Below are 25281 nucleotides of genomic sequence, written 5' to 3'. Positions count from 1 at the left end.
CTGTGACAGGTCAGGTCCCCAGGCACAAGGGGACAAAGCAGGCTCCCTGACCAGGGAGAGGTGCCCAGTGTTCCATCTCTAGTTCCTTTTTGCTGTCTCTCAAGCGTTTATTTTCACATGGATTTGGAGGTGCCTTCCCCCTAGTTTTTTTTTTTTTTTTCACTCTAATACTCTTCTTGGATGATTTTTTGTCCTGATTCCTTGTCTTTCAAGATATAGCTAGTACAGCTAACTAAACAGCAGATAACAGACAACATCAGATCCACAGTTCATTCAAAACCACATTCACTCATTCATTCATTCATTCTCTATTCATCTCTTTCACCCTCTCCTGGAGGGAGCCTCCACAAACCCCTCCACTCCATAACCCAAGAAAGAAATCTATGCACCAGACTGAACAATATAATGTTAACATCCCCCACATGTAATTGGTCATAATAGTGAATTCTACCTTATCAAATATATTGAATCAGTTTAAGGAAGGGGGAAAATAAACATGGGGGAAAAGCTAATTCTATAAATATTTACCAAAAAACCTTAATAGCAAATACAAAGACTTTCTAAGCAAGAATGCTTCATTATTAAAGGAAGCAAGAAATAGGAATGTTTAGAGAGAAACACTTTTCCAGTGGAAGGGTGATGATAATACAGACCAAAAGAAAGGGTACTAGAATTTCAGCCTTGTACGTCTTGCAGTTTCCCTTATTGTTCAGAGATGGAGAAATTGTAAGATTCAAGGAGATCATGACTGTAAGTCGTGCAGTGAATAGTAACTAAACTAGGACTCATACCCTCAGCTTTTGATCACAGATCTCACAATCATCGCATGAAGTCATACCATTGCTGCTGATTACTCTTCTGGGTCCAAACTACATTGCTTTTCTCTGGATCGCTGATGAAATCAAAACTCTTGATCAGAGGACCTTGATTCTGATCCTGGTTCTTTGACCCAGTGCTGGTCATCATGGTGGTGAAGACTCTTACCTTTCAAATGGCATAAGTTGTTAGGAACGAATGCTAAAATAACTTTGTGGAAATCATTCAAAGAATTCTTAACCTATTTATGGTTCTTCCATAACTGCACTTAACATCTGTCTCATAGAAGCATTCCACAGACCTTTGTCTATTCATCTATAAGAATAGGCTTAATACCTACTTTCTTAAGTTGTGAGAATTATTATTGTTACTGTGGCTTATACAAGTCCAACATAGGTGGGTGCAGGGGCTGGTTATTATGGATTACTGTTTTCACCCGGATCCCATACATCTCACACGATACTAAACATTATTCAAGAGGTGTGTATGCCAAGCTTCACAGGCACTCAGGACTTAAGAAAAGAGATGGCATTTGAGTGTTCCTTGAAAGAGAAATTCTACTTTTTCTTTTTTTTTTTGTTACACCAGTGAAGGGAATGTCAGATGTCACAACAGATACTAAGGCATATAGCTAGTTATTGTGAGAGAAATGACTTAAATACATGGGATTTGGATTAAGACAAGACTTGGGTTGGTGTCTTATTGCTGTCATTTATTATCTGTGTGACTTTGGAAGAGTTGCTTAACCTCTCTGACCCTATATTTCCTGGTAAAACTAGGTCAGTATTAGAATCTAGCTCTTAGGGCGCTGTGTGAGGATGACATAAGTCCTATATATGTGTAGCTCAAGTGTTCAGTGCAGTGAACTGGCTAAGGCCAGGGCCTGGAATGAAGGTGGGCTTTCCGTGTGTGTTTCTCTTCCTTCTACTCTTGGTAATTTTAGATATACATGCTTGAAGAAATGCTTTTGCTCTCTGAGTCTGCCACTTGTAGAGGTGGCACTGTGAACATGCCACATATAGAACCTTCCTCAGATAGGACATACCAGAGAATGCCAGAGCCTTATTTCTCTACCATATCACCTATAAGCAAAATTTGTGCATCTGCGCACCTGCCCCCCAACCACAAACATACACCTTTTGTATTCCCTAAACTTGAATGTCACAAACTGTTGGTTATAGTGGTCAGAACAATGAGCAAGTAACCAGTATTTAATTTTAAGAACAGTATTAAGTCATGTACTAATGGGCATTTTGTGTAAACAAGGATCAAGATGTCTTCTTTTTTTTTGCTGCTACCTGAAAACCTTATAATTGAACAGTTTCTAGATCAATTCCTTTTCTTTCCCTCCAGCTGCTTGTCTTATTCCTGACCTCAGAGGACAAAATGTAAGGATACCGAAATAAGCAATGTGTTTGGACTTGGGGTTTCTCTCATCAGGCCTGAGGGGCTCATTCTGAGTGTTGCACATCTGGTTTGCTAACTGGTTCCAGTCATATTAGGCCTTTACCTACAGGCCTTTCCCAAGCAGAGCGCAGCGTTGCCATTCGCCAAGGAGGAAGACAGTGAAACAGAGAGGAGGTATTTGCCATCCTAGGAAGAAACTGTTCTTCTCTTTTTGGAAAACAGCCTAATGGCCAGCTCACATTTATTGGCTGTTGGTACTAGTAGACTCGGGGCTTTACGAATATACCTAGTATGAATTATAAGTATTTTTAGCTTCTTTTTACAGTGAGTCTCAGAGAATTTGTTAATAACTAAAATACCTTTTAGTGAGTAAGTGATAGAAACAGAATTTAAGCCTGGGTCTGCTTATAAAGTTCTGCCAGCACCAAGGTGACTCTGGAGGTCTTCTGGTTGGTATTCAGAGGCAGCAGAGAATTGTGGAAAGAGGATTGTCTTTAAACACAGACCAACTTGCCTTCAAATCCCAGCTCTGCCCCTAAACTGGCTGATACCTTGGGCCAGTTATTCTCTCAGGAACTTGAATTCCTTTACAGCAAACAAGCCTGATAAAACCTTTCTCAAGCAGTCATGTGAAGAATAAGGATCGTCGATGTAGTCTGTAATGTGATGATTTTCAGTAATGCTTACATGGTTACTGTATATCAACCTCCTTTCAAAAATAGTCACCCCTACCTCTCCCAGCTTTCATGCTTACATTTAGGATGCAAAATCCTTGGCCGATGTGGGAGGGAGCCCAGTTGCAGGTCAAGACTGCATATATGGACAGGCTCAGTCCTAACAAGCTGAGAGATGAGACGACCTCTGTTTATTGTGGTGGGCTTCCCCTGGCCCTCTGTTACAAGCCTAACCAAGTTAAAATGCATCACTCTAGAATGAATTCTATTCCTGTTTGCTGCTTTTGTAGAAGGTCTGTTACTGCGGATAACATTCCTAAAGGCAGGTCAGCGAGGCTTCACTCATTCTTTCATTAAACAAGCCATCAGCCATTGCTTGGTGCTTGTGCCAGCCTTGGTGCTGAAGGTGGAAGATGAACAAGCTCACAACCCAGCTAAGGAGACAGAAACCTGTATTTATAGTACCAGGTAAAAATGAAAGGTAAGGGAGCTCACAGCCCTGCTAGGGCTATAGACACAGAGGCCTGTATTTCTGCTACAAATAGAAAGGTAGAAGAGAGTATGAAGCACTGTGAGAGAAAGAGGAGGGGGTCCTAATCTACCCTGGGTGGTGAGAGAACAGGTAGAGATTCGAAACAGCTCTACCTTAGAAATGTGGCTCTTGGTTCAAGCTGTGTGAATGAGCCAAGGGATGTCAGGTGGAAAAGGCAACATGTATAGAATAAAAGTTAGAAAGGGCAGATTGTTTTGAGCCGTAACCCAGTTGCCATCAGAATCAACTGGGATTTTGTCTAAAATGTAGTCTTCTGAGATGCATTCTCAGACTTTCTGGTTTCACCAGTGTCGGATTTTTTTTTATTAAGCTCCCTTGCCAAGAATGCCCTCTGAGGCCAGTATTACACCAGTTCCTGGTGAGTAGAGCTTGCAGTAGACTAGACAGCTGAGCCAGAAACCAGACCCTCAGGGATCCACAGAGCTGTTTTGAGAACTGAGCTAATGTACAGTGCTCAGCACAGTACTGACACACAGTAAGCATTGATTAATGTAATGGTTATTGCTGCTTTTATAGTTCTCTTACTATGTTATACAAAAAGGAACAGACTCCTCCCAATATTTAGAGGGCATAGTACTAATTATAGTTATTTTGACTGTTTTACCTAATTTAGCATAAATTCCATTTTCTCGAACCTGGTGGAAAGGGTAAAGGATTGAAACATTTATCACTCTTGTTTCCCTTTTGTGTTTTTTCATTTTTCCAGGTAGAATTTTGTTCTTCAGTAGCAGTATTAGCTGCATTCTTATTTTGGTTATAGAATTTTCCACTGGTACATTTATTATTTTGTCAATATGACTCTGTTAGTTTTCATTTATAATCTTGATTAAATTTTACAGAAGTTGTTTAGTATGCATTGTATCTCCTTTATAGAAATAAAGCAAATACCAGGGATGTAGAAGTAACAGAGAAGTAGCCAAGCCATTTTTGGTTACTTCTCCAGCATATTTAGTGATGTAAGAAGGGGAAACAACTGTGGTTGTTAACATCCAGCGCAATCTTTCCTGCACTGTGTGCTTCCTTATGTTACCATTTGGGGGCTGCTCTTGTTCTGACAACTCTGACAGGTTCTTGCATTCATTATCTCATTTCACCTAATCTTCACAATAACTCTGTGAGCTGTGGACTATTGTACAGGTGAGAACACTGAGGCAAAGAGAAGTTACCACTTTTCAAAGATCACTACAGTGAGTACGGGATTTTTCCATGGTTTCTGAAAATTGAACTATCATATGCAGTACTCTATTATCTTTTAGAGTTTTGTTCATTTATGCATACAAGAACTGGGGTACAGGCCAGAGGTATGGGGAAGAGGTGGGAAGATTCACATGAGACAGCAGGTAGCAGACAGGCAGATTAACTGAAATAACTGCTGAGGGGAGCAGTGGAAGGGACAAGAAGTCTGCCATGCCATGTGGGTCACCTCCCTGGTCAGGGATCGAACTCATGCTGTAGTGGCATCACATACCTTCATAGTGCTATGCTTTAACCCATTGTGCCACCAGGGAAGGCTCTGCTCTTTCAAACATAAATCAAGGTTGCTTACCTATCATGAACCTAATTTAAACTACTTAGTCTTTTCCTATTCCATTTCTGTAATCAGCAGTTCTGCCCCCGTACTTCAAAAATAATGCCCATTGTCAATCTCAAACATTCTGCTCTTCCATATTTGGTTTACTTACAATTCAGGACACATTTACCCACAGACAGCCTCCTAGTTATCTGCTGCCTTTCATACTGAGGCTCAGCACCGCTTCGGGCTTCAGTTTCTGTTTCTAAACATTCCTGTCTGGATACCAGGTGATTGCCTGCCCTTAGTTAAACACTTCACTCAGCCCTTTGGCCCATTTTTCTCCATCTATTTGAAGCTCTCTTGAGAATGAGATATAAATCTGTAGTTTTCAACTTTGATTGATCAGTAGCAGTTGAAAAGCTTTGACAAAATATACCTACCTAATCTCACCTCCAGAAATCCAAGGACTGCAACTCTGAGCATCAAAATTTTTTAAAGGTTCCATATCCTATTGCTCAACTAGTGTTAAGAACCACTAGCCAGAATGCTCAGAATACCGGCCTTTCGAAGCATCTTTTTTACTTTCTTTCTGTGCAAAGAGAAGGTTCTTGATTTGATAGATCTTAGGGGGAGGAGGTGTGCTAAAAATAGCTTTGTTGCCTTTTCAGAATATGAATTAAATAAACTAATGTAGAAAATTCAAGCACTGTGGAAAAGGATGAGGGAAAGTAAAAATCACCCCCTCTCCTATCACCCCGAGTTAATTGCTGAATAGCATTCATTCAAACATCTGTTAGGGGTGGAGCCTAAGTATGTCTATATATAATTCTCTATAAATGAAATGGTATGTATTTGGGCAGTCCAGTATTAGGGTAAGCCTAGAGGCATGAAAGTGAAAGAATTCACCAGAGACAGTGTAGAACAGAAAAGGTGATTAATTGAAATGTCCTGCAGGGAGCAGGGGGTACAGGAAGAAGGATTTGAGATTCTCTTGCTTTCTTACTTGGGGTACCAGTTTACACCAGCTATGTCCTGGGATGTCTGCCACTGGCCTTTGAACACAGAATGTGACCAATTCTGGCCATGCTTCTGTGTTTCTGGAACTGGGCTGGTGTTTCTGGTCATGGTAGTAGGTCTAGGGCCCAGTTCCCATGGCAACCTTATCGATTCCCTTATCTATTCAAGCCTCCCAAACTTGCCTGCTGAGCAAGGAGTGGGGGCTCATTTTTGACCTTTTTAAATGATATCTAGAAATATATGCTATTTTATAACCTTCTGTTTTTACTCACTTTATCTCAGGGATATTTGTCAAGCAAGGTTAAGTCTTCTAATACAATTAGGCAGTTGAACTATTTTTAGAAGGCAGGGTAGATTTCAGGTTAAATGATTATGTTGTGGAGGTGATGGCAGTTTGGAAAGGTGAGCTGTGCTTGGCTGATGACGATGTTGGCTGTTTCAAGTATTGTGAATGTGCTGGGACTTCAGGGTGGAAGAAAATGAGGTGTTGACTGAAGGCTAATGTGTCTGAGTTCATTTGGTTATAGTTATAAGGGGAAGTGAAGATGCCTTTCAGAATTTTTCTTTTAATGTACGAATATTTGAATGTGTTAGACATGTTGGCATGTTACAGGAGATATAATGTGAAAGAGAATAAGATGAAAATAAATGTGTATACATTTCACTGCTAATAATGAATACAATTACATGCGTGAGATGTTTGTTAGTGTCCACCTTCCTGGACTCTTGTGATATTGGATGTGATTTTTATATGCAGAAGCCGGCAGGTTGCTGGGGAAATGCTCTGTGTATTTAATCATGTTGCAATCTTGTTTATTTGTTGCTGTTGTTGGGGTTTTTATTTTTATGGTAAGAAAATGTCTTTGGCTTGCTTTTATAGTCAGATTGATTTTGCTTGTGGGTGTCCAGATGCTGATGAGCTGTAATTAGCATAAGAAGGAGGTTGGAAAGATGTTGAACATACTTTTCTGCTAGCCAAACAAAAGATCCCCAAGCAGAAATTATTCTTAGGCATCAGATTCAAGAGAAGCTGCTCTTTTCTCTTCCAGATATGTATGGGTCTATCAAAGGATGTGTATGTTGGAGGGGGAAGTCACCACTGGGGCTAGGCCTGGGGAGCCTTGAGGAACAGCCATGGGGGTGGTTTTCTGCCACTGAGCCCTCTCCTAATTGGAGTAGTTACTTTAATCCCTTAAGGAGCGATAGGAAGGCCCCCTTGACTGCGGTCAGAAGACTTGGATTTGGTTTCTGCCTTGACTCTGCTCAGGGTTTGTGACTCAGCACGTCATGTGCCTACTATGAACTTCAGTCTCCCACCTTTACTGTGGAGACAGTAATACTTCACAGAGTGTGAACTAATTTATGGGCAAAGTGCTTTGTGGACCATAAAATTATGCATATGGACAATGTGGTTGTGGTGTATCTGTAGAACAGTGCATGCTTTTCCCTGTCTTTTCTGCATTTTTACATTTTTTCCCATATAACACTTTTCTTCCTTGTCTCTGATTCCAAAGTAGAAAGAAAATGATTGTTAATTCGTTCCCTGTTTGCTGTAGGGTTACCATAAAATAAATAAAGCGTATCATTTTGGTAATCACTGAAAAATATGCCTACAACTTTCTTAAATGTATTGATTACTAATAAATCATGTCTCTGTTAAGTATGCCTGCTGGCTGAGAAACTTGTAGAATAGCAGTATTTGCTAGCCTTGTTAACAGGCTGGTTTTCCTGACAATGTGTCAGCCAGTCAGAGGCTGCTGCTGACAGTGATGGTGGCGATGGTTCTCACATGTACTGAGTATTTGCTTTTTCCACAATATACATGATGTCATTATCCCTAACAGCAGCTCTGTGTGGGGTATCATTAGCTTGTTTTATTACTGATGATACAGCCCCAGAGAAGTTAAGTACTTTCTTAAATTGTGCATACAATTTAAATACGCTCCTGCTAAAACCTGTGTCTTGAATAGCGTGCTTCAGTCTCTCAAGGAGACACACCAAAAACTAAAAAGTTAAATGATTTTTAATCACCAAAACAGTAATTCACTACCTTTAGTTATTTCTTGTAATAGGAAAACTAATATTACTGGCCTGGCAGCGCAAGAACGCTCTAAGTTTTTTGTATTTGGCGATGTGGGATGTGAAAATTTTTTATTACTGGTTATTTATTTATTTATTTTTAAATAATGAACATTGCAAAAGCAAACCTTTCCTAAATATTTTGTTTTTCTTTTCCAGTGTAAGCTTGGCATGGCTCTTAATAACAGTGTAGTGGGAAAAGCACAGCCTTTCAGAACATATTCTGAGTTCAGATCCCTGTTAATTCAAGCTCTGTAACCTAAGGCACAATAATTAGCTTCATCGATCCCAGATTCCTCATCTACAGCAGTACTTCTCAATGTTTTTCTTGCAGATGAATCACTTGGGGCATCTTATGAAATGCAGATTCTGCTCGGCAGATTCAGGGTGAGGTCTGAAATTGTGTAATTTCCATCCAGCACAGGTGATGGTACTACTGGTCTCTTGATTACATTTGGAGTAGCCAGGATCTAAAAAATGGAATATTTGTGTCTACCTCACAGATTGTGAGGCTTAACAAATCTTAGCCCTCTTTCTAACATACCTAGGAGGGATGGTCTTTACTTAAGAAGTGGATCTGGAAATATGTAGCCCTGGCATGTCTTATCTCTGTTCGGAGTCCCAAGTTCCAGAAGGCATTGCATAAGTAATGAGCTTGGAATTCGGCTGTAAGTGACATGCCCACATGTGAACATGAGGAGCTGTGGTTCATCGTTAGGATTCATTCACTCTTCATTCAGTTCTTCAACCAATATTTTTTGAACAGCTAGTGATGCCAGGCAAAGTATTAAATCCTGGGGGACACACAGGAACCACCCAGGCCTCACCCTAGAGGTGCTCACCTTTCAGTGGGGGGAACAATATGTAAATAATGATCGCTATATATATTATATCAAGGACTCTAAAGGAGATAGATACAGTTGCAGTTGGAAGAAATAAAGAAGTGAGAAGTGCACTGGAAATCTCCCCTGAGACAAGAGTGAAAGTGAGCAGGAATATTCCAAGAGGGCGAGCAAGGGAAGAGGCTTTAGGCAGGGGGATTAGCATGTGCAAAGGCACTGAAAGTGATGGGACTCTAGGAAAGGCCTTCCTGTGTGGGGTCTTAGGGTTTGAGTTAAAGCTTGATGAGCCAGACTACTGGGTGTCTTTGTCAAGGTGAACAGGGATGACCTTTGGCAAGGCCAGCAGGGAGGACAGAGATCTGTGCCAGAACGGCCGTGTCCTAAACCGCCTCGGCAGGCAGACACTCCTAGCCATAGTGTCACCGCCGTGTATGTCTCAGATCTTCAAAAACTGAGAAAGTCAGGAAGGAGCCCCAGTTTGCATGCTGTTGTCTTTCCTATAAATCAACAAAATTTATTTTCCTTTTCAAGAACTTTTTTATAGATTCTTCTCTGCTAATCCCAATCTTGGGCTCCTTAAATCAGACTTCTTCTTTTGTACTAACTTTGAAGTTCATCTGATGATAATCAGTCATAGTTATAAAAAAAAAAAAACTTCAAATTTGCTCTTCCTGTAATTCCTATGGCCCTACTATCCTCAGTCCCTTTAGTTTTTTTCTTAGATGATTGAGACATCCTTCATCTCGAACAGATTCACTGTTGGAATTCTTGCCTCTCTCCACTCCATCAAATTGCTTCCCCCAGACACCCAGATGACACAGATGCACTCCCTGAGGCGTCTCTAAAAATCTGGCCATGTGACTCTGCTGTGGAATCCTTGAAAGGCTTCTTAGTGAGGTCTAGGTGAAGCTGAGACTTCTTAGCATGATGTAGAAGACCTGCCCACTTGGCCTTCTGTTGCCATCCCCCACCTCCTGTCCCCCAACCCCCTCCCTGTCAGCAGCCAAGCTGTTGTGGCTCCTCCGGTCTTGACATTTGACACTTCCCTTTGTTCCCTTCCATGTAAGACTGATTACTCTTGAAGTTTTCCCCAAGCTGGAGATTAAAATCTCTTTCCTGGTCCCTGTTCCAGTGTGTGGCTTTCTCTACCACACATCACTTCTGAGAGCTACCTAGGTGATGTCACAGGCTTCCTTGGAGCAGGAAGAATTCCTTGGAACTGGTGGGGCTGGCTCACTGAGCAGGGAAGAGCACTTGGCCGGGTTGAGGGGTGCTCCCAGGTACCACGACCAGCAAGGACATGCTGCCGCCACCGCTGCTGCTTGAAAACGTGCCCAGCATCTGCCGAGGCTGCTCATCATTCTCCTTTACCAGATATTTATAATTAAATCTTTCCTTGGCAAATGCTTCTTGGTTCCATAGTGGTAGACAAGTAGGATTTGTTTCACAGAAATTACTTTGAAGCTAGTTTTTGCCAGAAACCATCTGTTTTGTGTAAAACAAAGGGACATTGATATTTCCATTTATAGCTTTGTTCAAAATGGACTCTGTTTAAACTTTGCTAAGTAGTACCCTAAAAATTTGGATGCCAGTAACTTTAAGTTACCATTTTCTTGACAATGTGAGAAGAAAACTGGCCTTGGGAGTCAGCTCAGTCCCTGGCTCTTACCGGTTCTGAGAACTTGGGCGAGATGTATAACCTCTCTGAGCCTTATTCTCATCTGTAAAGTGAGCAGAATAATTTACTCCAAAGATGGTCATGCATGTTATGTGAGAAAGAGTGTGACGGCCTACCACTGCAATCTGGTTAAGATTTTAAAAAAGAAAAACAATAGTAAATGGGATTTCTTTTCCCCCTCTTAAGAAAGCCCATTGGGAAAGGCACATAGATTTCTCAGACCTTTATTTCTCAGTTCTCTATTTGTAAAACTGTTAAATGGTTACACTGGGTATATGGAAAGATTGACTTGTAAGAAAGTGATAAAGACAGAGAACTTTATATATTTCCAGTTGTTGATTATGTTCAGTTAGTAAAACAGCATGGGGATGTTACCATATACTTTTAAAGAATTAACCAGGTTCTTTTATCTCCTTCCTGTTACAAGTTTGATCCCTGTTAGAATATGATCCCGAAGCATCTTCACAGAGATAACTATGTGTTTTTTCCAGTAGTTTTTGTACATGTAAGATTATAGAATGATTTAGTTGTTCATCTTAAACTAGAAGTGAAAGACTGTTAGTGCCGCACTGAAATGCGTCTGTCCTTTCACTCCACCACATTACTGGCTGATGGAAGCAGGGTTAAGAGTCAGACTTCAAGAAAATGACCATAAGGTTGCCTCGGATGTGAGAGCAGGTCTTTCTGTGGCAGTCAGCGGGAACCCTGGAGTTTGGAGTGTGTGGAGCTCAACAGTTGGTGAGGCTGCAGCAGCTTACAGGACTTTGCTGCTAAATGTGGGGAGCATGGGAGGAGGAGGCCACGCTGTTTGAAGAGCTCAAAAAGCAGAACTGGTGAATAAGATGAAAGGAATGAAGAGCTGGGTTTAGATCATTCCCTGAAGGCCTTATAAGTGGGTTTTTCTACCTTTTTTTTTTTTTTTAATCTAAATTGGATTTCTGGTCTAGTGCAGGCATCCAGGGGTAGCACTCAGGGGAGCGGGAAAACACCTCCCTTGCTTTGGGTCTGTGCTGACCAGCTGTCCTGCGCCGTGATAGGGTGATAGTTGGAAAGGGGGAAATTGGAGTAGAGATGGACTCACTGAAAAGAGGGAGAGTATGAGAGAATTCTGGCACTGTGCTAAACCTTGGGGAGAGCCACATCCAGGTAATACTGGACCAGGCTGTTGACAGGGTCCTGCTGTGCTTTCCCAACTTTGCAGCGCTATTTGAGAATACGGAAAGCTAATGACAAGTGGACACTTTTTAAAAATAGTAAAATTACAGTACAAACATTCGAGAGCATTGTCTCGTTTTAGGATCTAAAGATTTGTGTGTCTTGCTTGGGTGTGAGTAGGGAGAAAAGTGGTAACTGCGTGATGTGTTTTTAACACCTGCAAGAACTTCTAGGTCACAGAGTCGATTTAATTTAGATTAAGTGCTCCTAAAAGTGTGTATAGGAAGGTAACTATCACCAGCCACAACTGAGGTTTAGCTGTTTTCATCAAAGGAACGCACTGCAGGCCTCAGTCTGGTGAGTCACAGTCCCTGCCATGTGTTTCTGCAGAATACTACTGGGTGTGGGTGCCACTGGTGCAGTAGTGGTGGGTATGTGGAGAAGAGCTGGAACATCAGGCATTTATTTCTACCATTACAAGGATGGAGGTTAAATAAAAAAAAGGAAGAAGAAAAGCTGCATCAGTCCTTCCACTCAGGTTCTCCAGGATGTAATAGAAAAACATGTTCTGAGGAGACCTTTCAAGACAGTGTGGTTGAAAGAAGGGAATGTGCCTCATCACCAGCAGTTACTCGTGGTTCTAGCACTTTCCCCACTGGGATGTGTGACTGAACCAAAAGTGAGCGAGACAGTACACTCTGTTTTTCTGAATAAATACTGGACTGTCAGGAGGCAGAGTCCCTCTTTGGATTTGATAGAAAACAGTTTTACTGGATTAGTGTATCAGTTGGAATTGCAATTGATTGCTGGTTACAGAAACTGGAAACAAAAGTGGTTTAAACAACATGAAACACATGCGACTCTCTCAAGTCAAACAAGTCCAGAGGTCAACAGGGCTGGACTGGCAGCTTCATGGTGTCATCAGGAGCCCAAGTTCCTTCTGTCATTCTATTCTGCCATCCTTGTCACAGGCCAAGGAGTTTGCTTGCTTGTGAATGCACCCCAGACAGCTATAAAAGTACCTGGCTTCTATTTTCGAGATCACCTTGTTGTCTCAGATGGCTATTAAAGTTCCAGTTACAGTGTCTGTATTTCAGACATCAAGAAAACAAAAGGTGGGGGTTGGGAGGACACAGCAGACATGGACATGTACCCCACCCCTTGGAGTCCTGTACCCCACCCCTTGGAGTCCTGTATACCATTTCATCTTTGGTCCCTGACCCAGAGTTAGTTACGTGGTCACACCTAGCTATAAGGGAAGCTGTTATGTGTGTGTGTGTGTTTGTTTGTTTAAGCTGGACAGGTTACCGAATTCTATTATAAGAAATAGAAGTAAGAGGAGAAACTGGAAAGGCAGTTAGGATGTTGCCAGTTGGTAGAGAACATCTCTCTTAGCCCAGAAATAAACCCATACAAATATGGTCAGTTAATCTGTGACAAAGAAGCCAAAGACCATACAATGGAAAAATTAAACCTCTTCAGTAAGTAGTGCTGGGAAACTTGGACAGCCACATGCAAAAAATGAAAGAACTAGATCATTATTTAGTTCCATATACAAATTAACTCAAAATGGATCAAAGACTTACGTATAAGACCAGAAACTGTACATAGACGAAAAATAGGTGATCCGCTGCTGCGCATCAACCTCACATGGGTATTTGAGGGGCTCCAGGGGCAAAGGACCAAAGCAAAAAAATACATAAATACCACCACGTTAAACTTCAGAGGTTTTGTACAGCGAAAGAAACTGCAATTAAAGCCAAAAGGCAACCTACAAACTGAGAGAAGATACTTGCACATCACACACTCAACAGGGAGTTAATTTCTAATATGTAGAATTCCTCCAGCTCAACAAAAAACTAACAGCACAATCAAAAGCTGGACAGAAAACCTAAACAGACATCTTCACCAAAGAGAAGGCATGTTACTTATAACAAAATGTAAATCAAAACCACAATGAGATACACCTCACTCTGTGTGAGAATGCCCTATGTCAGAAAAACTGGAAACCTGTTGTTTCCAGTGAAGTGGGAGGAAAGGCATTCCTCCTCCTAATAGTGGGAATGGAAATTGGCACACCCTCAATGGAAAACAATATGGAGATTTCTTTAAAAACTAAAAATGGAAATACCATGTAATCCAGCAATACCACACCAAGATGTTTAGCCAGAGAATATGAAAACATTAATACGGGAAGATTTATGCACCCCTGTGTTTATAGTGACATTTTTCACAATAGTCAAGACATGGAATCAAACTAAATGCCCATTTGAAGAAGACTGGATAAAGAAATTGTGTTATATCTGCTCAATGGAATACTGCTCAGCTATTTAAAAGTGATGACATAATGACTGTGGGGACAGTATGGGTGGATCTTGAGGTGATTATGCCCTAGCAAAATAAGTCAGAAAGTGAATGTGGTGGTTTCTTCATTTGCAGAATATAAATAACACAAAGCAAAATAACCCTTAGATTCTGAAAACTGTTCTGGCTGCCAGCTGGGACGAGGGTCAGGAGGAGTGTAAGAAGAGGCCAGAGGGTGAGCAACGGCACTGGAGCCTTGGTGGGGGGCAAGTAAAGCTTGTGCTGTTGCAGTGTCAAGTTGTACTCCCAAATGTATGTATTTTTGTAAATGAATGGCAAATCAATAAAATTTTAATGTGTCAAAAAAGAATGTGGGCAGAGATTGGCTGGGCTGAACTCCTGAGGTTACTGTGCCCAGCTCATTCTTCCTGGTGCTGCCCAGAATCAGCGTCATTCCCCAGTGCGTCTGCTGCTGGAGCAACAGGTTGATTTCACCAATGAAGCACCTTGTGGGAGTCATCAAAAATTGCAGGTCAGAGTCATTTTCCACTGGAGATGATAGTATATACACAGACCAGGAACTTAATCTAATGGGGTTTTCCTTCAACCCATCTGAGGTATGGACTTTCCCTGAGATGTGGACACTTGGCCTTAGGAACTTCAGGCATTCGGCTCAAGTCCCAAGAAGGAATGTTAGATGGCATATCTTTCTGTTCTTTTTACTCTGAGCCTTTGGAGAATAGTTGTGTAGCAGAAAGAAGTATTTCTTGAGCATACATATCCCTTTCTTACTGCAAGACGCATTTTTCCTGCAGATTCAAGGCTGTAAATTAGTTAAGTTAGCACTTACACACTTAAAAAAAAAAAAAAGCCTAGTGCTGCTAGAGTACTCTGAAAGGAGGAAGAGAAATCCCGTGGGAACTGTGGTGTGGACATAAGTCAACCAAAAGTAGCACCTGTCATATTTTTTGCACTCAGTAGGTGCTTAGACAGTGTTTATGCAATCGCCTCATAACAAAAAAAAAAGATACTGAATTAATTATGACTATTTTTTCGATTAAATGGATTTCAGTGAAATCCATTTACTTTCTTTCATGGAGAATAGACCTTTTTGGGGGAATAAACCTTTAGGAATCTGATGACTTATATTTCAAGTTTACGTCTTCTATCTTTTTTCTTGCTGTATTCCTCCTAATGTTTTCTTAGGAAATTTTTCAGATATACAGAAATGATAAAAGAACTGTGCAGCAACTGCTTATATATCCACCACCTTGATGCTAGTTATATTTGCTCTGTCACCTGTCTGTCCATCTCTCCCATCCAGGTTGCAGACATCAGTACATTTCACACTTAGAGCCTCATCATGAATATCATTAACATAGAGTTCCAATTTTGGGGGGGTGGGGGTTGAAGAGTGAAGTGCACAGATCTTGAATGCAGCATTTGATGAATTTGGACTAATGCATACCCTGTCAAGGTACAGAACATTACCACCACCTCAGAAAGCTCCCTCATGTCCATTTCTAGTCAGATCCCTTCCCACCTCACCTTGCAGTAGCTTTTTTGCTCAGCATATTGCTTTTAAGATTCTTGCACACTATTGTGTGCATCAGTAGTCTCTCCCTCTTTGTTGCTTACTAGCCTGCCATTGTATGGGTTCTTTTTTCCCTTCCTGTTGACACTGTTTCAAGTTTGCGGGCCATTGTGAGTAGAATGTCTTTCTGTGCTCACGTGTTTTCATTATCTTTTGAGTAGATCACCTGAGTCTTTTGGTAGTTGTTCCCATCTTTTTGTGATAACTAAAATCATAAAAGTGAAGTAAAAGGGAACCTTATAAGTCGTCCAGGCCATTTTTCTGCTTTTACAAATAAGGGTGCTGAGGCTCTGAGAGTAGATGAAGAAGAGTTCCATACAGAGTACACAGGAAATGTGTCTCAAATTTTGAACGAGAAGCCCATCTGCTTTGGTGTTCTTTATGTCATACTTCTTTGCTTCCCATGAGAAGGGAGCAAGGAAATTGGACTTCTTTCTGAAAGATCATAAACTCTTTCCCTTTTTGCTTTGGGAGAACTGGCTTTTAGATATACCCTTGTTGCATGTACTTCTTAAATAACCTGGCTCTGACCTTGCATTTCCTCCATTGTGTACTCCTGTAAATCTTCCAGGTTATTTTTGGAACACAGATCTAATCATGCTGCCTATGTCTGTCATCTACACTAAATATTCTATAGAATAAAGTCTAGATTCTTGAGTTGGGCACGCAAGGAGCCGGCGCGCCCCTTGGCCTTACCTTCTGTGCCATCGCCAGCCCTACAGCCTGCTGTGTTGTGCACCTCACAGCCGCAGGCCTTCAGAGCGGTTGGGTTTTGTCTGGAGTTCTGTTCTCTCTTTGGCTTTCTGATAAATTCCTTCTCATTCTTCAGAATTTGGCTTATCCTGACACTCTCAGGGAGTCCCTTACTCCTTTTTCAAACATACATACTTTGCCGACTAACTCTTACTACCATTACATGGTGTTTTGTTAGGATATTAAATCCAGCCTGAGCTGAACTCTGGCATTGAACTAGACACTGAAGGTAGAGAAGTAAAGATGCTGTCCTGCCTTTGAGCAACTTACCACCTACTGGAACATTCTTAAAGGCATATTGTTCTCATGCTGTGTCCTCGCTGCTCATGTAGCCAGCAGTGTCAGAGAGAACTCACCTTCCTCATAGCCTGTTGCGGTGAATATTTTGAAGACATCACCCAATGGAGCTATTTCTTGATTTTATTTGCCACACTAGTTAGGTTGAGGCCTTTTTTTCATATGCTTATTGGGTATTTTTAACCCTAGAAGAAACCAAATTTTGTCATAGTGGGAGACTAACTAGGTCACTTTCTAGTGACACTCTGGAAAGCAAACTTCTTTTCCTGACTGAATTTCTTAATTTCTAATCAGTAAAATGGGGAAATGAAATAGATTTCATAAGATTTCTATGAGGTATTACTTATAAAGGCAACATAGTAGGTTTACAATAAATGATGTCTCCTTCCTCTATCCAGTCCCTGCCACAAGACTCAGTAAATCTTTGTGAGGGATAGGAATATATGTATTTTATGTATGTGTTAAAAGGGGCAATAGATAGATACGCACACAGACCCATCTGTCTTGAGAGTGATTTGACTTACATCAGTATTCTACAGGAGTGGCTGAGCACACACGCGTGACTCTTCTTGGGTTACCACATTCCCTGCTAGGCAGATGTCCATTATAATGAAATGTAAAAGGGAAAAAATAATAATAAAGGCAGAGGAGTGTAATGTTATGGCTTGATTTGACAGGGCCTCCTGCTACTTCAGCTGCCAGTGCCAGGCATAGAACAGATTAATCTGTATTCCAACACTCCACTGCTGAAGTCAGGATCGATCTAATTAGGGTATTTTAAACATCCTGTTTGCATCTAGAGTCTTACCAGAAAGCAGGATGTCTGTCCATCTGGGATAGCTTAGGGAGAGGTGATCAGCAAGATTCAGCAAGAAAGTGGAGATGGTTTTAATTTTAGAATTGAGAGAAGAACACTGTTGTATGATTTCCTTAAAACAAAGGAGCTAATGGCCTTAGATGTTTCATGGAAACAACGGCAGCTCTGCAGCATGGCCTTGAATTTTAAAGTGGCCCTACAAAATTTTACCAAGACATGGGCTGATGGTAAAGTACAGCAACTGTCCATGCTAAGAATAGAACTCTTACTGACCTGTGTCTTTCTTAACTGTTTGGGCTACTGTGAGTCACCTGTAGGCTCTGAAGCTGGGAGAGCAGAATGGCTCTGCACCCACTCCCCAACCTGCCAGCTGCGTCCAGTATCTAAATACCAGTCCACTGGGATGTTGGTTAGGTTCCACATTTTAGATATTTATCTGTGATCTTCACCCCTCCCCACCTTTCCAACCTCATTACCTTTCATCCTCCCTCTGGCATTCCTACCTGTTTGTGCCCTATAATTAATTGTCCTGTGGCTATGAAAGTTATGAAGGAGGAAAAGTTATTTTTTTTTTTTACATTTTTTCCTACAGATCATGTGCTGTGCTTTCAGTTCTTATAGAAGATCAAAAGGCAAATGATAACCGTAGCCAAGTACATATATCTTTATTAAAAAGTAGGACCGGGCCCTCCCTGATGGCGCAGCGGGTTAAAGCACAGCACTGAGAATCTAAAGCCGCTTCCGCATGAGTTCAGTTCCCGCCTGCCCCGGAGGTGACCACATGGCGTGGCAGACCTCTCCTGACCCGCCCGCTGCTCCCCTCAACAGTGTACTTCGTCGATCTGCCTGTTCTGCTCCCCACTCTGTCTCTGGTGAATCCTCTCACCCTCCGCATCTCTGGCCTGTACCCCAGTTCTGTATGAATAAATAAATAAATCTTTAAAAAAAAAAAAAAGTAGGACCTTCTTTGTTTAGAGGTACCTTGTCCTTGAGCTTACTAGTAAATAGCTGCTGCCCACCTGTCTGTGGTTCTCTTAGAATCTTGTATTTGGCTTTCTAGGCGGCCACAAATAAGCTCTTTAATTCATTGTGTAATTAAAGAGCCTGAGTGAAGTTGGCCTTGCTTTGTTTTAGGGTTAGAACAAATCTTGAATTATAGGAAATACCCCTGTTAGCTGAGAAAGTCAAGTGGTCTGAGTGCCTGTTTTTCTCAGCAGGGGCTAGTTAGGACGCCCAGGCAGAATGAAGCATGTTGGATGAAGGTGTTCTGTGACAGGTGCAGAGGTGAAAGAGTCTCTTGTGATGTTCTTTGAACTGGAAGAATTAGAAACTAAAACTCAAAGATTAAACAACATATTCTTCACTTAGTGTAGCTAGTGTCAGAAGCAAGATTTGAATCCAAGTCTGCCTGATACTAAAACCCTGTATAAACTAATTAATTCACTTGTTGGCTTTTCTGGAGCAGGACCCATGAGTTAATCCTCTCAGTTGACTCATGTTTTTGTTAGTAGTAGGACACTGATAGACCTGTTAAATAGCTCAGTGTTAACCTATGGGAATTTGGGCCATACCTTTTTAAGGTTAAGGATAGAAAATCCTAGTACTTGTCATTCTTTGCAGAAACGGTGCACACTCCAAGAAAATGGTTGGAGTGACTGCCACAATCTGGTTGTACCGTTCTGTGAAGACCTGATCTGAAATTACTAGGTCAAGGCTTCTTGACTGGGACACACCATCCCTTAGAGAGGGGAACAGCCTGAAACCCCATGGTAATATAGCATTTGTATATCTGTTTTGAAGGAGATAGAATGTCTTAAGTTTTGTCAGACTCTCAAAAGTTCATAATTTAAAAAAAAAAAAGTAGACTCCATATCAGAGTTCACTTGCCCACACAGTTACTTGTGATCCACAGTAAATCAGATCCGTTTTCAGGACTTGAATTTCTATACTTGAATCCTCAGAGGAGTTAAACCAAACATTTCTAATTCTCCTTCCACTTCTAAAAATTAGAACTCTGACTGTCCCCACAAGTCAAATCTTTAGCATATACCCAGGGGTCTAACCTATTGCTGATTGTCCTTGAGAGGCCCTGAGAGATTAAGGTGGGGGAAGAGTGGGCCAGAACCATTCCTCTGGGCAGTTTCACTGGTTTAGGGTCTGAAGTAGCCAGCACTCATACTATTGAACAGGGCACCCAGTGGGCAGGGACCAACACTGGCATGATTTTTAATACTGGTTCAGAAACAGTCCACCAAGACCTCTTCTTCCCTACCTGCTGGCTTGAAAATGTAGATCTGTTGGGCTTTTTCCTCTCTGGAACCTTGTAGATTCTTGAGGGTGGTAGTGAGGGGCTGTTTTCTGCTTTTCCTGGGCCCTGCCTTAAAGGTTGTCTGTGCAATGGGAGCCACCAGGTCCACTCTGTCTGTGTTGACAGTTCCATAGTTATCCTTCACCTCCATTTTATCCTGTCGAAATAACAGAGCAGCTGAGTGGTGTTGGCCAGCAGATAAACCTGTTATCTCCTCTGCTCTCTGTGCCAGCAGCTCTCTCCATCTCCTTGGTGCATGAAAAATTGACACCACCTTGGGCTGAAATCTGTTCCTAAGGAGCTACATTTATTAGTAGCTAATGAAACTCTGTGTGTGTGTGTGTGAGAGAGAGAGAGAGAACTTGGGGGTGGCTGAAGTGTTTTCCTCTCTGGCAAGCACAGTCAACCAACAACCAACCATAACAACCAGAGAGGGATGGAAGGAGTATCAGCAGCTTCAGGTCTCCTAAGATTGACATCTGTCTCTTAATTTAAAATCCCAAACTAACAGGTAAATGTGATTTGCCTTAGTATATCAATGAGTCAGGGTATCTCCTGCTCCAAGCTGGGATGCGCTATGGAAGTGCATGCTAATATGATCAAATGCCAAAAACATGATTCTTAATGTATATAACATTTTCCTCCTTAAAAATTACAGCTTCTAGTTACCTTTTTTGGGCTACCAGCTCCGATCTTGTTGCAGTATATAAAGAACATTCTCTTGCAGCTCTTTCTCATCCATCATAATCAGCAAGATTAGAAGGGAAAATTACTGAGAAACTCTATTGCAGTATTTGTGGAAATGCCTAAAAGCCAGAGTCTCTCCTTAATCTGGATTCTGGTAGAAACCATTCTGGAAAGAGTAGTCCAAAGAGAAGAGAGGGGTAGTTACTTGTGGCTTGCTCCATATGGCTTTTTGCTTCATGTTCCTCTCCTTAAAACTATTCTTTTTCTTTAATCCACACGGCACGGTGCTTGTCTTCAGGACGCAGTGAGTGCCACATGAGGCACACCTTTAGGCTTTGCATAGTTAAGTTTCTGGTCTCTGTTATGTTCCTTCTTGAAACGCTGGATGATTACCTTCCATAAGTGGGAAGCATATAACATAGGAGAAGTTTACAATTTGGAGTCAGACAATTTAGGTTCAAATCTAATCTCCCAGCACTACTCAAGGACATGACCTTTTGTACGTTGATCAACCTTTCTGAGCTATGGAGTCTACATTTCCTATAAAACAGACCTAAAAACACTATCTTTCTTTGTTGTTTTTATTAATTCATTGTAGAACCCATAGTTCTCCTGCCATCACATCACCCGTGAACTATTACCATAAGAACAGTATCTTTCTTACAGCTTAGTTATGAGGATTCAGTGCAAAAAGTGTGCAGGCTCAAATAAGCTGACTGTCATAGATACATAATAAAAATGGTGACAGTTATTATTGTACCCTACTTACTTTCAAATAGGAATTTGAAGTAGCTTACAGCAAAACAGTATGGTGGTACTAAATCTTAGCTTTAAATAAGAATATGTCAGAAGACAAATGTGAAGCCAAGGAAAATATTTACAACACAAAAGACAAAAGGATAATATTTTTAATTTACAAACAGCTCCTTGACATCAAAACTGACAAAGGATAAGTCCAGACAAAAAGCAGTTACAAATGGTCAGTAAATATAGCAGGAAAGGTACGTAACCAGAAAAGAATAAAACCATGCTAATTAAAAGAAGATAGCATTTTTCACATGCCAGTTTATCATGATTTCTACACTGAATACCCAATCTGAGGCTATAGAAAGAAGAAAGATATTTTTATAATATCGATATAATTAACTCTTCCACTCAGTCTATCTCTGTGTATGTATATATACTTAATATAGTATTTTTGCGTATATGTAGGTACATACACACTGAGAATGGAAGTATAATTTGTACGACTGTTTACACGACAATTTGTCAGTGTCTTTCAACATTTCCTGCATCAACACCTTTTGACTCATCAATCCCACTGCTAGGAATGACCATGAGGAGACACTTACAAAGGGCACCAGAACACACATGCACAGTTTTCAGGCGGCGTTATTTCTAACAGCTACAATTACATCCTTGATTAGGGTGTGATTATAGTATGATAACTAGGTTCAGTAGAATGCGAGGTAGCCATTTAAAAGAAAAGGTGGTATATGCAGATGTGGAAAGTGTGTGTGTGTTTGTGTAGTTTTTTCCCCTACTTTGGACACATACACGAGATACTTTATAGTTCTTCTCTTTACCTTGGGAGAGAGAAAATAAGGTGATGAGAAGTATATGAGAAAAGAAAAGAAATATATAACTATGCCTTTTAAACCTTTCCATGTAATTTTTTTTAATCATGTGAAGCTGTTATTTTAATTTTAGAATCCATTGATGGAGGGTGGAGGGAATCAGCAATAAAGCAATAAAAGAAATTGTTTTCTGTGGTTGATAAACTGATCTTTGAGCTTCCTAATCACCAAGACAAAGAGAGAACCGTGATAAGAAGCACAAATATTTCATCCAGAACAAGAAATATTTTCCTATTCCTGAGCTCTGAAAGGATTGGTCTAAACTCAGATCTCATTTGTTTCTCCCCATTTTAAAATTCATTGGTGGCTCCTCATCACTTTTCTTCAAGATCAACCTTTGCCCGTGTGACCTACCTTCTCCTTCCAAGTGTAAGTGAGAACCCATCCAAGTTGGCCTTTGCATCTATTGACCCTTTTGCCTAGAAAGTTCTCTCGTCTACCTGGTTGTTGGCCTGGCTATTGTTGTTCTTGTTTTTTAAGATTTTCTGTTGCTTATTACTTCTAGTGAAAATTCTTCAAAGTCAGATATCCCTCACCTGTGCGCCCCAAGTCCCTTATGCCTTTTACTGATGAAATTCGTTACACTGAACCATAGTTACTGTTCCCTTTTCCCCACTAAATAAGGAGTTCCTGGAGGTTAGGGAATGCTGTTGTTTTGGGCTTGAGAAACCAGAGAACCTGGTTGCCATTAACTCAATGGAAAAGAATGAGGAACAGATTTGAAGAGAAAGAGATCAGGAACTTGGTTTGGACATGTTAGACAACTGAGGGGAGCAAGGAGGTTAGATAGTAGAATGCATGAATCTGTGTTTGAAAAACAGAGCTGCCTATAGACACAAGTCAGACAATTGTCAAAGTGTAAATATTTTTTAAAGTCATGGGACTTGATGAGCTCTCTAGGGAAGTGAGCATAGGTAGAGGATAAGCCTAAAGACTGAATACCTCTAATATAATAGATTGAGGGTAAAAAAAGAAAAAGAAAATAATACAAATAAACCTGTGCTGTGGTAGAAATACTAAGTGTGTTTTTAATAGACAAATGACAGTTTTTGAGAACTGTCATATGAAGATGTTCCTAGTTAACTTTCAAATAGAATATCTGTTGTCTACACTGAGGGTATTGTATTTCAAAATAAACTTTACTCTGCCATTTCTCCATGAGTAGACTTCTACCTACTTTTCAAGGTCATCATTCTTGATTTGAAAAACTTTTTGAAAGAAAAAGATCTCTTTACAGTTGGTGCCTGTAATATACCTTTCAATTATCCACTTCTCCCTGAGGTAGAAGAATAAATAGTGGCTCATAGTAGAAATCCATGAGTTTTGTGAACTCAAAAAACTTGTTACCATTTTTGAAATATTTACTGTCCAGCTGCCTTTAAACTGGAAATGTGCTAGAATGTCAGTGATAACACTGAGACCCTATCACATTTCTTTTTTAAGATGTATTTTATTAGTGCAGCCAAGAACTGGGGAGTAGGCCAGAGGTGTAGGGGGTTAGAGTATTCACCAGAGGCAGAGTGGAAAGTAGAACAGGCAGATCCACTAAAACACACAGCTGAGGGGAGCAGCAGACAAGACAGGAGAGGTCTGCTGTACCATGTCGGTCAGCTGAGACTTAACCAACCCCTAGCGCCACCAGGGAGGCCCAGGCCACTATCACATTTCTTATTGGATTCTGAAATATTTATTTATGAATAACTGGAGAATAAGATAGAATGTGACCTGTTTGTTCATCTCATGATTAGTATTCATACTCTATCCATGGGTTATTTATGTAAATGGGGAATTAGTGTAAGGTTCTGTCGTGGACAATAAAAATCTGTTTCAGACAGAATAGAAATTCTAACTTCATTTTGATTCACTTGTTCATGTTGGCCTTAAGGAAATCATCCCTTTTGAAAGTTTCTTGTGCCATATGAGAAGATCAGTTCGGTTTTCCAGTGACATGATTTAAGTTCTTGTCTTATTAATCAATGGCAGTGGTCAGGGAAGGCCTACTTACTCTTCCTTCAGTAGAACCAGACCAGACTTGAAGAGGTAATAATTGCTGCTCTGATCACAGCGTGTTCTTTTCTCCTTCCCACATCAGAGCATGTTTGTTCGATCCTGGCTTCCCTCCTGCGGAACCTGAGAGGACAGCAGCGAACCCGGCTTCTGAATAAATTTACGGAAAACGACAGTGAGAAGGTAGGTATCTGTTGGACTGTAAGAATGGGACCAGAGAGCAGGCATTGAGCTCTTTCCCTGCCGCAGCCTGAGCGGTGTTGGCTTGAGCGTTTCCACCCAAAAATACCTTCTCCAGCAGCTGGACTCCATTGCTCTGGATCTCAATAGTTTTTCTAGCTACTTTGCCTTTTACCTCAAATACACAATAGCATAAGGTATTCCCTACTAGTACTTTAAGAGAACTTTTAGAACTACAAGAATATATTATAATGAAACTCTGGTGGTAGTTTGGGATGGGAGGTGTTTAATAAATTCACAAAGTAAGAGTTTCAGCTTTGTTTGGATTTAGGCTTCGGATTTGAACCTGGTTTTGCTACTTTTGAGATATGTACCACCCTGGGCCTCCTTTTCCCTGACCATGGAGACAATAATGTACATCTTGAAGAATCAGGAAGATTAAATGAAGTCTCATAAGGTGGTCATGATGACAAGATATCGTAGATAGGCAGGCTGTGGAACATGGGCGTGATCATGTAAATGAGATGAGATATTTTATGATGACGTCTATTGGGCCAAACCATAATGTTTCTAACAGTAATAAGAGCTGCCATTATATAACTACATGAACTGGGTAATATAGCCACTGCCCTTCACTGTTGCATATGTGTTCACAACCCTGTGGTTGTATCCTTTTGTAGTTTTCATTCATATCCATATGAGGAAATTAAAGCTTGAAAACACTAGGTGACTTGTGCAAGATCAAACCAGTGAAAGAAACAGAGCTGGGACTTGAACTCAGGCTTCCTGAGTTCAGAAAACCTGTATATTTTGTCAACTAGCTGTAAACAGGTAATTCCAGATGAGTAAAATCAAGGACCCTTTATAACTTAGGGTAACCTTTTCTGCCCTGTGTCCAAGGTAGGGCTGAAATTTTATTCTCCTTTGGCGAGAGATAAGATTCTTTGAGGGTAGGACCATTTT

General features: G+C 40.8%; 1 protein-coding gene across 1 annotated transcript in view; it reads left to right on the top strand.

Annotated features, from left to right (window-relative positions):
• CTNNBL1 (catenin, beta like 1) overlaps positions 1-25281 on the top strand; it is a 141094-nt gene that overhangs the window by 90044 nt on the left and 25769 nt on the right. Inside the window, exon 12 of the mRNA XM_004687201.2 lies at positions 24224-24321. Within this exon, the coding sequence (XP_004687258.1) occupies positions 24224-24321 (98 nt within the window). The remainder of the gene's footprint in view (positions 1-24223; positions 24322-25281) is intronic.

This window comes from Condylura cristata, unplaced genomic scaffold, assembly GCF_000260355.1.
Source record: "Condylura cristata isolate star-nosed mole 26May11 unplaced genomic scaffold, ConCri1.0 scaffold00022, whole genome shotgun sequence".
NCBI lineage: Eukaryota > Metazoa > Chordata > Mammalia > Eulipotyphla > Talpidae > Condylura > Condylura cristata.
This window is presented reverse-complemented; position numbering and strand designations above follow the sequence as displayed.